General features: G+C 32.9%; 2 protein-coding genes across 2 annotated transcripts in view; one reads left to right on the top strand and one right to left on the bottom strand.

The window, feature by feature from the left end:
* The window catches only part of Bx42 (Puff-specific protein Bx42), a 48433-nt gene extending 43351 nt beyond the window's left edge, over positions 1-5082 (bottom strand). Inside the window, exon 1 of the mRNA XM_085823180.1 lies at positions 3311-5082. Within this exon, the coding sequence (XP_085679306.1) occupies positions 3326-4933 (1608 nt within the window). The 5' untranslated portion in view covers positions 4934-5082 and the 3' untranslated portion in view covers positions 3311-3325. The remainder of the gene's footprint in view (positions 1-3310) is intronic.
* Positions 5083-6278: 1196 nt separating this feature from the next.
* The window catches only part of Pgls (6-phosphogluconolactonase), a 28664-nt gene continuing 21901 nt past the window's right edge, over positions 6279-13041 (top strand). Inside the window, exons 1-2 of the mRNA XM_085823179.1 lie at positions 6279-6463; positions 8555-8755. Of these exons, the coding sequence (XP_085679305.1) occupies positions 6304-6463; positions 8555-8755 (361 nt within the window). The 5' untranslated portion in view covers positions 6279-6303. The remainder of the gene's footprint in view (positions 6464-8554; positions 8756-13041) is intronic.

Genomic DNA, 13041 nt, shown 5'->3' with positions numbered 1-13041 from the left:
GGATTTATTAAGAGAAACCAGCTATGCATGCAGAATAAAACAAAAATATTGCAAAAAATGCCAGACGAAAATGAAGGGGAAAATTATTGAATTTCATTGATTCATCATTAATGCATGAAAAAGAGAAAATTTTGAACCTGAATTTTGATGTGCCCTCACACAAAACTCTATATTCCAAAGGTATTGAAAAACCTAATTACCCGGTTTTTTCCTGCTCTGCTCTAATGGGACAAAATTGTCCCCACTACTGATTTTTAAAAGGAAAATACTACCAGGAGGCCTAACTAGTCAGCTTCTACCTTTAGATGTCAGCATTAATAAACCATACAAGAGATTTATAAAGAAGTGGAACAGTTGGATACAGTCTTCAAATTTTGAGGTTACACCATCAGTAAGAAGGAAGAGAGTGCAAGTTTTTGTATGGGTCAAAGCATCATGAGATGCTGTGAAAACAGATGCAGTGGTTAAATCATTTAAGAAGTGTGGTATAGTCAAAAGTCATTAATCCGGACTGGTCGGGACTTCGGCGATTCCGGATTATAGATCATCAGTTTAAATCTGGTAAGATGGCACACAGAAATTACAAAATTAAAAATATGAAACCGTAATTTATGAAATAAAGAACAATTATGATCTAAAGGGTATCAAAATTTACAAAAAGAAAAAGAGCTTAATATTTGTTTACTTTATTAAACATTTCTTTCAATGTAAGTTGTTTAAGTTGCTTTTTTTCATGTGATAATACTTTCTCTTTAATTCTAATAAACAGACAAAATTTCTTGTTTAGTTACAAAGTTCCGCTGTTCAAGTCCTATAATTGCTGTGTCGAGAATACCGACTAATTTGTGAATCGAAATTTTTTCGTTTTCAATAACCTTTGTCACTTTCTTCACTATTGGAAGCGAATTATAATGAGGAGAAACTTGTTTTAAATCATATCAAAGACGGAGTACATCGAGATGAAATACTACATTTAGTAAGGAATTATAAGCCAAATAAAATAAAAACATCTGCCTTGAAGATAAGGATAGTGCTGACGGATCAACTTCCATTTCATTGCGCGCCGCGGCGTTCCCCCCGCCAAGCAGCGTGAAATTCATAAACAGATTTTGGATTTTGAAACATACTTTCGCTTTAGATCCTTTACATATTAGCAAATATATATCGGAAATTCTATTTGACATAATCGAAAGTTCAAGCTTACTTTTATAAAATTGCTCTAACAGTCTGCAAAAAATAATAAGCCGGATCCAATTCGAAGATTAAGGAACAATGCAATCTGCAACATTAACTGAATTGGATAATTTTAGCTTAGCTTATACTGTCCGTTATACATTAAACGCGCATGCGTAAACGTTATATGCGGACGCGCACACGCATATTCGCAGCCGTAAAGGTCTTACACGCACAAGTAAACGCCTATGCGCAGAAAGTTTGTAGCTTTGAGGTCCGGATTATAGATCATTCTGGATTATGGGTGTCTAAATTAACGACTTTTGACTGTATTAGTAATGCACTGTATTGTACAGAGGACAATTTGTTGTATGACAACTCAGATGCTGCTTTAAAGGAGGTTTCAAGTAACTCTTCATTTAGCTTTGGACATGAGTGTGTGGGTTTTGATGAAGAAGATTAAAAGGTGTTCTTTCCCAGATATATTGGGTATTGGTAAAAGTTTACAATTGGGTGCCCCTTGTTTATTGGTGATTCTTTTTGACGCCAAGATTGGCGCCAGGAAGACACAATTTCAAGATGGGCGTGACACAAAACCAAAATAAGAAGTCAAAGAATTGCATAAGCTCTTATCCATGTACACACCGATCTGTTTTCACTTAAAAAAAATCCCAGAATTGCACTAACTAGGCATTGCGCACTGATCACACATCAATCTATTTTTCTTTTTAAAAAAATCAGGAAGCTAAAGCAAAGTTAAACTATCATGGTAACCAGAAATGAGATTTCATTGCCAAAATTTTACAAAAAATTGTTGCTAATCAAAGGGGCACCCTATTCTACACTAGAGCCTGGGTATTTGCATAAAGTGTTACTTTGTATTGTATTATTTTATATTTAAAATACTGTAAATCCATTATAATGTTCAGTAATAAAGTTTTATTCTTCAAAAATGAGTATAAAAAAGAGGGTGTGTCTTATATGCCAGCAAATACAGTAATTAACTCTTATCAATTTTATTATTACTAGGGTTGGGTTTCTATCAGAACATGGAAGAAATTTGAAAAAATAAGAGGGAAAGGAAAGAATGAAATAATGATGCATGGGTATGCTAAAGGGAATAATTTTACTAATAATACTTTCACTTATTTGAAAATAAAAAAATCCAGTGAAAAGGATGACAAAATTCTTACTCACTTTACTGAATTCTCCCTCCTCATACATTTTGGTTCCAATGAATTCAATAAGTTATTACAATTTAAGATTTTGCAAATATTTTTTTAGTTTATATACATTTCATTTGTATAATTAAGTGCTAAACCCAACTGCCAAATAATTCAGTTAGTTCCTGCTGCTTGAATTGTAAGATTGTTTAAAACCGCCTTGCTTTATTGAACCATTAATTATGTAATTAAAAAATATAGCTTTTTTGCTACATATTCTCATAGCACCCATCCCTTCAATAAAGGTGTAAAGGTATGCAACACATATTTTGGGTTTACCTTTTTCTTTATTTATGTTTTGGCAATATTTTTTTACAGTACCAGTTTTGGGGAAAGTGCAGAATCATCCACTGCTTTGCACGTTTGTCAAAATCGACCAACTTGAAAAAACAAGTCAAAGAATTGCACAAACTCGGTATCCATGTACATATCGACCTATTTTCACTTGAAAAAATATCAGAGAATTGCACAAACTTGGCATTGCGCACTCCCTTCACTATGTATACATTGATACGCATCATATAAGTAGATGATTCTGCATTTGAGCCCTAGTTTTTTAGTTTTTATTTTCTGAAATGATTACAAATTTATTCACATTATTTATATTGCCACTAAATTTACTGCAACTTTTACTTAAGAAAAGGCTTTTGCGAATCAAGTTATGCTGAAAAAAGAAAGTACTTTAATTAGTAATACAGTAGTGTTAGACATGAATAATATACAAATTTATTAGCCAAAAAGGAGGGGGGGTGATATGAAGTAGGTTCGAAAATTGATTTCTGCCCCTTAAGTGGAAGAATCTCTTGGCTGGTTTTTCCACTGCATGAGCAACTTGCCAACCGTGCTCATTACCTATATTTATTTTTTGCTCGTATATAAATTAATAAAATTTAACAAACTCCCTAATAACTTACTTCATTAATTTTCATCTAATCTTTTCTTCGCTTGCTTCTATCTCTGTCATAATCTCTATCATCCTGTGGGCGTTTACTTGCTTTTTTGGCCTCGGTCAAAAACTTATCTAAGCCAAAAGGATCTTCCTCTTCTTGTTTTTCAAACTGAACTGGACCTTCACGTCTAACTGTACGATCAGTTCCAGCAAATTCTTTTTCAGGTACAAATCGTGAAGTTTTGATAAGCTTATCAAAATCTTCTCCATACATATCTTTGTCTTGATTACCCCTTGGTCTATAAATATTTTGACTCACAACTTGCTGAGATCTCCAAGGTTTATCATATACAGTATAATCTTCATCTTCACCAAAACCACTGTCCATGCCTTTAGTGGAATTAAACAATCGCTGATCAAACTGTAGTTCACTAGATTGTTTTGGATTAGGCATTCCAAGAGCTATTTGCTCACTGATGTCTCGTTCTCGTTGTTTTTCTAACTTACTACGTTTATCTGGAGCAGCCCGTGCAATATTTCTCTCTCTCTGTCGTTCCTTATGTCGTTCATAACGGAGTGCTTCTCGTTCACGAACTTCTTCATCCTTCTCAGTTGCAGTGGTTGTTCTTATACCAGCTCTTTGTTCTCTGGCTTGCTGAGCTAATTTACGAAGATGTTCCTCTTTCTTTTCTTTCTCCTTCTGAGCAAGTTTCTTTTCTAACTGAGCTCTCATTTCTACAGCTTCTCGAGCTTTGCGATCAGCAACATATAGAGCTTCTGCAAGCTTAGCAAAATTTTCATTAACATGGGTTTGTTGTAAGCCACGACCATCGGCAGCCAGTCTTTTATCTAAAGGAATAGTATAACCCTTTGCATTTTTCCAGTTTGATATGCATGGAGGTATTCGCCATTCCTGTTGTTCTTTAACTGTTACTTTACGAGTAGGTGAATGCATGACAGGGGCTGGAGGAGATGGTGGTCCTCTTGGAATTTTCTTATTGATCTTGAAATGAGGAGGTTCCATGGGATCTTTCTGAACTTCAACCATGCGAATTATTCTCTGTTTAGCTCCAGAGTTAAAGGCAAAACCTTGTTGAGATGGTGTATATCTTATATACTGAACTGCTGCTCTTTTTTCTGCAGCTCTGACAGGCATTGCTGCAGATATTTTAGTATGGGTAAGCTTCTCAAGAGCTAAACGGGTTGCTTCAGTAGTATCTTTAACTTCTTCTTCGGATGGTTTATGTAATGATGGATCATCTTCAGATGTGATCTCAGTGGGTAACAAATCTTGAAATTTATGGTATATTACTTTATCTTTTCCATGTCCTTGACGCGCGATGACATCGTATTTAATTTTGCCTTGTGCATCTAACTGAAGAGGTAAATTATTAGCAGTTGTTTTCTCTTTCTTTTTTCCAAGTCCCAACGGATATTGAGCCACGTGAACTTCTGGATACGCTCCACCATCACCATAATCTTCTTCAGATCGGGGAACCCAACCTTTCCTAGCTCCATAAGGAGGAGCAGATCGAGATGTTATTACTAACTGTTTGGATGCAGAATTCCGTTTCTTAAAACGTTCTATATCATCTCTGTCTCCAAATGTTCTAGCAGGTGCAGGTAATATAGATTTTAGAGAAGTCATAGTAACTATTAGGAAACAGCAGTCATTAAGATGCAATCAATAAACCCTTCCACCCATGAAAAACACAATGGCCATTTATTCAACTATACCTTCACTTCACTTCTATTGCCGCCATGTTGAGTTGCGATGAATAATTTCCGACTTCCTGGGGCGGGGTGGGGCTGAAGCCAAAGTCATGATATATGGAAGGAATAGGTATATCTGCCGCAATCATTTTTCTGCTGCAGAGAATTTTAAATAAAATAGGTACTATTCGGTTTCGAGGGCGTAAAAAATCGCCAAACTATTGTTGATGCCAATGCTGCCAAAAATAATTGCGGCAACCCTAATAATTGCGGCAAGAAAGGAAGTATAATAGTAAATAGCTATTTAAAATTGATGTTTTAATTTAGATGAAAGGTTAATTTCATATAATACTTTTTTATTATTATAATTTATATGAAAAAGTCTAAACATGACTAAATGGAAGCATAAGAGTAAATAACTATTTCAGATCATTATTATAATTTATATAAAAATTGCTAAATTCCATTCGGTTAGAATGGATGGCTGCATCGCTATTTCGCTACCGACTTATCGCTAAAGCATAATTTCATCTCGTTGGTTGTTCAAACGTAATTTTCTGTAATGAATGATGCCTTTTCTTTGAAAATATTCTCGGTAAAGTGCAGAATCGCTCACTTATTTATTTGCCGCTTTTTACAAGGGTAAAAACAATTGGATTTTTGTCAATTTTCTTTTACTTTTTAAGTGAAAATAGGTCGATGTGTACATAGATAAAGTCAAGTGTGTGCGCAGTGCCATTTTTGTGCAATTCTAAAATTTTTTTAAGTGAAAATAGGTCGATGTGCACATGGATACCGAGTATGTGCAATTCTTAAAAACGCGTCAAGCAGTGGGTGATTCTGCACTTTACCCAAAATTCTATTGCCGACTTTTTGTCATGGGGAATTCCCAAATTGTTAAATCCATAGGATATCAAAAAAGGATTTAAAAATTAAACTAGTATTTCAATGGCGTCTTAAGAAATATAGAACTAATTAAACTTACGCAATCTGAAATCAGCGCGTACGCTAGATTTGGCGCACTGTAAATGGGCGCGTTGCTAGATTTGCTGCTTTTGCGCGTACATTTAAGCTGCAATTTTTTTACGGCCCTCGAAACAGAATAGTACGATAAAGGTATATTATTTGGAATGAAAATAAACTATATATGTAATACTTTTTTTTTAATATAAAAATGCAGAAATACTCAGCAGAATTCTGGACATATGACACATATTTGAAATCATACGTACATATTTGGTTGTGGGCGGAGTTTTCTTTGAGCCGTCCTAGGCGGGATATCTTGGCTGCATCCAGTTGTTTTTGATGACCCAAAATCAAATTCTTAACTGTGTAAACATGGCACCTGTTGAAGTGAGTGTATGCGCCAACGAATCTGAAGTTGTAACTTCGCTGTCCAAACTAATAGAGAGCAAAGCCGTTGAAAGCATACACAGAAATAATTGTTTTAGAGTTGGTTTATCGGGTATGATTTTTGTTCCCAAGATTCATATATTATTAATTATTATTATTGATTACCGTATTAAGGAGTGACTTGTTTACAAATAATGCGTAGTATAAGATGATACTTGCATTTCCTCTTTTCATATTATTCTAAATCATTATTATTAAGTAGTCTGTTAAATTATTTAAATTTCAAGATACCGATGTGTGGAGGCTTCAGTAATTTTTAGTATTAACTTAACGTTGACCATTATTGTATTATACTCTTAAAACAGTTATTAAAAGTTTAAAAATATAATAATAATTGCGTATTGTATACCTTAAACGAAGCAAAGAAGTTTGGAGTGCGAATCATGTATGTTGAATTCACAGAGTAGAACTGTTAAAGCACTTAAATTAGTTGTTAATAATTTTTGGCACGCCGAGTTCGTAGTTACAGAGCTGTTCTTCAAAATTTTAATACTGCTTGTAAAGAAATATTATAAATTAAAAAAAAGAAATGACTAGTCTTGCTTTTTCCAGTTATACCTGAAGTGTTTTGATTTTATTTTAGGAACAGATTAAATTGTATTAATGAAGTTTTAAAAGGTTCTGCTAGATAGAACTGATTTTACGAAATCGTTAACCTTTAACTACTGTGACTTAAATTGTCGCATAACTACTGTGAGCGGTCTCTCAGACCGCTTTTGATAAAAACAAAATAAGATATTGTTTTTTTTTATTTGAATAAATATTATTTAATTTCATAAATTTAACTTCTTCATGAAGATATAAAGCAATTTTTATACTTAAATCAGTTCATTAAAATAAAATATGTACTATGATAATAATTCCTTCGCTTACATATCTGGATGGAAGAAGTAAATTTTAAAATTCAACTTTTTTATTTTGCATTAAAATTTGTGATAAGAATGCTTTAAAAAGAATATAGAAAATTAATTTTTATTTTAGAAATTATAATTCGAGCTGCATTTTATACTCTTTTCTACTGCTTTGTAGACACTCTGATTCTTTGCATGCTATATATTTGTAAGCTGTTTTCCTTTTTTTGCTCGGTGGACAAATATAGCACGTTCTTTTTTTATCTAATTTATCGTCTTCAATCGCAATGTTTCCTTCATCATCATTTATTCCGAAACTTACAATCTTCTTATTGTAAGTTTCAGTTCTTTAGGTAAAAATGATGACGTTATCCTCCGTTTTACATGAGACTGCACCAATTGAATTGCTAATGAAATCTTTTCGTTTCATTTTCGGAGCCAATGGGATAAGATTGAAATAATACGAATGCATTTGTTGCACAGATAGCCAAGTTTCTGAAGAATATTGCCATAGGTTAACGTTGGGTTCGACGAGCAGTTGAATAGGTTGAACGAAGAACAATATTGTGACTACGAGTTCGAACTCCCTTGTTGGGCTCTTGAATAGACCATTTGAATTAATTTTTTCCAATAAAAAGATCTCTTGTAGAAGGAGAACATGGATTTTCCTTTTCATCGGCAGATATTTCTGAAGTTGTGTCGTGGTCGTTCTCAATAATTTCATTATGGGAACTTTCATCAGAGAACTCTAAATTAGACCAGTTTCAAACTATGTATTCAATTTGGTCTTAGGTAACATATTTAGAAAGTTTTCTGCACACATTTGAAGCCATTTCAAGAATATTTATAAAAAAGCGAAATATGTAACAACAACAAAAAGTGAACTTTATCGGCCGAAATTTGAATCGTATCTGCTGTGATTGGTCCCACAGACCGCTGAGGGGGGGAAATTTTAAAAAGTGAAAGAAGAAATATAGCTACCTAAATGCAACTTGGTATGTGACCTTGGACAACTGATTTAGGAAGGTACTAGGAATGGCAATACCCATTAATTATTCTAAGGGGTGGAAGTATTTAATGGAAAATGTCTCGCTGTCTGAGAGACCGCTCACAGCAGTTGAAGGTTAAAATCTGTAGGTTTAGTAGATTTTTTTTTTTTTCCTATCTGGTGAAATAATTAAAAACGTAAACATAACTAGAGTGTGTTATATCAGTCCCTACACAAAAATAGTCTGATAGGATTTTATTTGGCAGTCTGTCTTATAATAAATTCTTTGCTCTATTTTAAATAGGTGGGAGTTTGATCAAATTTTTATGTAAAGGTCTGCCTACTATAAACACCACATGGCAAAAATGGCAGTTTTTTTTCTGTGATGAAAGACTTGTTCCCTTTGATCATCAAGAAAGTACTTTTGGGAGTTATAAGCGAGATCTTCTGCCATCATTATCTATTTCTGAAGATCAGTTTATTACCATAAATCCAAATTTGCCAGGTATGTTTGTATTTATTATTATTATTTTATTTGTGTCATTTAAAATGGAAATAAAATGTATATACCAGTATCATTAAATTATCCATAATGTATTATTATGAATAATTTAATGATAGTGGTATACGAATATTTTTCTAAATATCATGAATAAAGTTATGAATGTTAAAATTGTATTGATAGTTAATAGTATGAAGAAAGTGACACAGAGGTTATTGAAAATGAAAAAATTTCGATTGACAAATTAGTCGGTATTCTCGACACAGCAATTATAGGACTTGAGCAGTGGAACTTTGTAACTAAACAAGAAATTACGTCTGTTTAATAGAATTAAAGAGAAAGTATTATCACATGAATAGAAGCAACTTAAACAACTTACATTAAAAGAAATGTTTAATAAAGTAAACAAACAAATATTAAGCTTTTTCTTTTTGTAAATTTTGATACCCTTTAGATCATAATTGGGTTGATCTTTGGATTATGGTAACTTGGCGAATTTTGGCGAAAATTTGGCGACCAACTCTGCTACAGCAACTTTCTGTTTTTTTTTTTTTCGCCACCATTTTGTCTTTACGAAGTAAAGACATGTTTCTTTTCTTTTTATTTACTCAACACTTTTTCCAACAATCTATTACCCGAATTACACTTATGCTAGAAATTTTATGGAACAAAACTGCTTAATCATGACAAATATTAACTGCAAAATTGCGAAAAAGTGCAGAAACACAAACTCCTTGCCGCGTTTTTCAAAATCGCACATACACAGTAACCATGTACACATCGACTTATTTTTACTTAAAAAAACATCCCAGAATTGCACAAAAATGGCATTGCGCACACTCTTCACTATATCCATGTACACTGCTTTTTTCTCATAAATTAGAAAAATTTAACGAAATTTGTGAATCTTTAAATTTGGTAAAAAGGACATATGAAATTACCTGATCGCGAAAAAGTATATACCCTTTCCAAAGATGAACATTTGCACGTATAAAATAAATAAAATATCCAAAAACTTTTACCTCGAAATTATCTATTATAAACGTCACCAACGAATCTATAACAAAACATTAAAAATGGTTACAAATACTTAGTCTCAAATATTTAAATTATTTCCATGCACGTTTACTTCCACTGACACGTTTACCAAATTGCTACAAGCATATAATTCACAAAATAACTATCATTTAATTAAAATATAATTAAACCATGTATCATGTACACGTCGACTTATTTTTACTTAAAAAAAAATCCCAGAATTGCACAAAAATGGCATTGCGCACACTCTTCACTATATCCATGTACACTGCTTTTTTCTCATAAATTCGAAAAATTTCACGAAAATACATGAAAATTTTGTAAATCTTTAAATTCGGTAAAAAGGACATATATGAAATTACCTGATCGCGAAAAAGTACATACCCTTTCCAAGGATGAACATTTGCACATATAAAATAAATAAAATATCCAAAAACTTTTCCCTCTAAATTATCTATTATAAACCTCACCTACCAATTTCTAACGCAAACGTTAAAAATGGTTCCAAATACTTAGTGTCAAATACTTAAATTCTTTCCATGCACATTTACTTCTACTCAAACGTATTCCAAAATACTACAAACATATAACTCTCAAAATCACGATCATTAAATTAAAATATAATTAAATTAAAAAACACTACTTAAAATATAAATAAGCACATATATCAAATTAATAAAAATTAGCTTACAATCCTAATTACTTTAAACTAAATCATTGCTAATAACAATTTTCCAATAATACCAAATTAATTTATTTACTCCTTACATTTAGAACAAAGCATAAAAAGTAATATCCTCAAATAATTAAAAATACTAACTTACCTAATCTTCTACAGAATCTTGAGTGCATGGCGGATCACAAAATATCCATTTTCACCAGATTTCTTGCATTGCCATTCAAACTATCTGTAATATCCTTCCTTTCACACAATCTCATTTCATACCCACATGTTGGACATTCATACTTATCCGCAATTAAGCAATTCTTTTCAATTACACATAAATGGAATAAAAATTTCGGATTTACTTTATATAGGGCCATGGAATCCAAATATTAAACAACACTGTTTCACAGAACATAGAATGCAACTAATGCTGTACAGCAGATATTTTAACAAATTTACACCCTTTTCCCATTAAAGAACAGTGATTCGTCCATTAATGTCACATGACATATCTCATGATTTCTCATTTCCCTCACACAAAATAATGCGTAATCGGAACTGAGTACTTCTCACATTATTCCCGAAGTCCTAGGTAGTAACCTTCATCGCCTCCAAAATGTCGCCAAACTACCTGTTACCATATTCCAAAGATCAACCCATAATTGTTCTTTATTTCATAAATTACGGTTTCATATTTTTAATTTTATAATTTCTGCATGCCATCTTACCAGATTTAAACTGATGATCTATAATCCGGAAAATCAATCTGGAATCGCCAAAGTCCCGACGAGTCCGGATTAATAACTTTTGACTGTATATAAAGAATTAGAGTATGAATAGTCATATTTTCTAGCCGAATATGTAAATATTGTTTATACATCAATCATTTAAAAAGAAAGGGAAATTGTGAGAGAAAAGCCGCTCGATTATTTTCTGTTTCTCTTGAAAGTTGCATTAGTATGAACATCCAAATAGGAAAGATGGGGGTTAATCTTTGGATTATTTTAACTTGGCGATTTTTGGTGACCAACCCTGCTACAGCAACCTGCTAGTTTGTTTTTGGATGCCATTTTGTTTTCACGAAGAAAAGGCATTTTTCTTCTTTTTTTTAATCAACATTTGGTAAAAGTATAGTTTAGGGTACCTCTTGGCGATTTTTGGCAGTACATGGATACCGATTTTGTGCAATTCTTTGACTCATTTTTTTGGCTTGCGAAACGACGATTTTTGAAACAAAAATCGCCGCTACACAAAGCCAAAATAACAAGACAAACAATTGCACAAACTCGGTATCCATGTACACATCGACTTATTTTCACTTAAAAAAAATCCCCGAATTGCACAAAAATGGCATTTTAAACTCTTTTGACTTTATCCATGTACACGTTGACCTATTTTCACTTAAAAAAATCCCGAATTGTACAAAAATGGCATTGCACACTCTTTTAACTTTATCCATGTACACGTCGACCTATTTTCACTTAAAAAAATCCCAGAATTGCACAAACTTGCATTGCGCACTCCCTTTACTTTGTATGTACACATCGATATATTTTCACTTGAAAAGTTAAAGAGCACAAAATTCTACAATATAGGCAAACAAAAAATACATAATCTCAATAAAATACATTTTAAACAAAACAATAAAATAACATAAAAAAGGAAAAACATGTTATACATTTAAGCACTACCAAAAGCAAATATTCACTTACCATGATTTTCGAGTTCGCTTCGTACACCCAGAGCCACATAAAAATCAAAATATCAATCATACTCAAATGACTTTTTTCAAACCAGGTACTCTTTCTGATCGAACGCTTCACATAGTGACCATCTAAACTTTTCTACCTACAAACCCATTCAAATCCATCAAAACGGTTTTTACGTTCGACTAAAGGCATATCCTTCCTACATACATGTCACTTATAATGGCTACTAAGTAAACCTTCATTTACACACCAGTCAATTAAAGCTCTTTTCCCCTTTTGCTCCAAATTCTACAGAAACTTAAAATTAATCTTACTACATTCGGTCATTCTACCGTCTAAAGAATCAAACCAACCCACACCACAAAAACGCTTACAAAACATCCCATGATTCAAAATTTCCCAGAATCATGCACCCAATTACGTCACAGTAGGTTTTCCATAACATTCAACTACTCAGGCTACCATAAATAAAACAACAACTTGGCGATAAATCAAGCAACTTCGCCATAATACAAGTCTACTCTACCCCAACATTTTTTTCCAACAATCTGTTAGCTGAATTACGCTTATGCTAGAACTTTTATGGAACAAAAGTGCTTAATCATGACGAAGATTAGGTGCGAAATTGGGAGAAAGTGCAGAATCGCCCACTGCTTGCCGTGTTTTTAAGAACTGCACATACACGGTATCCATGTACACATCGACCTATTTTCACTTAAAAAAAATCCCAGAATTGCACAAAAATGGCATTGCTCTTGACTTTATCCATGTACACCGCTAAAGCCCTAGCTAGTAACCTTTATCGCCTTACCAAAATGTCGCCAAACTACCTGTTACCATATTCCAAAGATTAGCCAAGAAGGGGACTACTCTTA

This window comes from Stegodyphus dumicola, chromosome 9, assembly GCF_044657685.1.
Source record: "Stegodyphus dumicola isolate Sdum_Otavi_A_Nest chromosome 9, ASM4465768v1".
In the NCBI taxonomy this organism is placed as follows: domain Eukaryota; kingdom Metazoa; phylum Arthropoda; class Arachnida; order Araneae; family Eresidae; genus Stegodyphus; species Stegodyphus dumicola.
The sequence above is the reverse complement of the archived record's forward strand: the minus strand, read 5'-3'. Positions and strand labels throughout refer to the sequence as shown.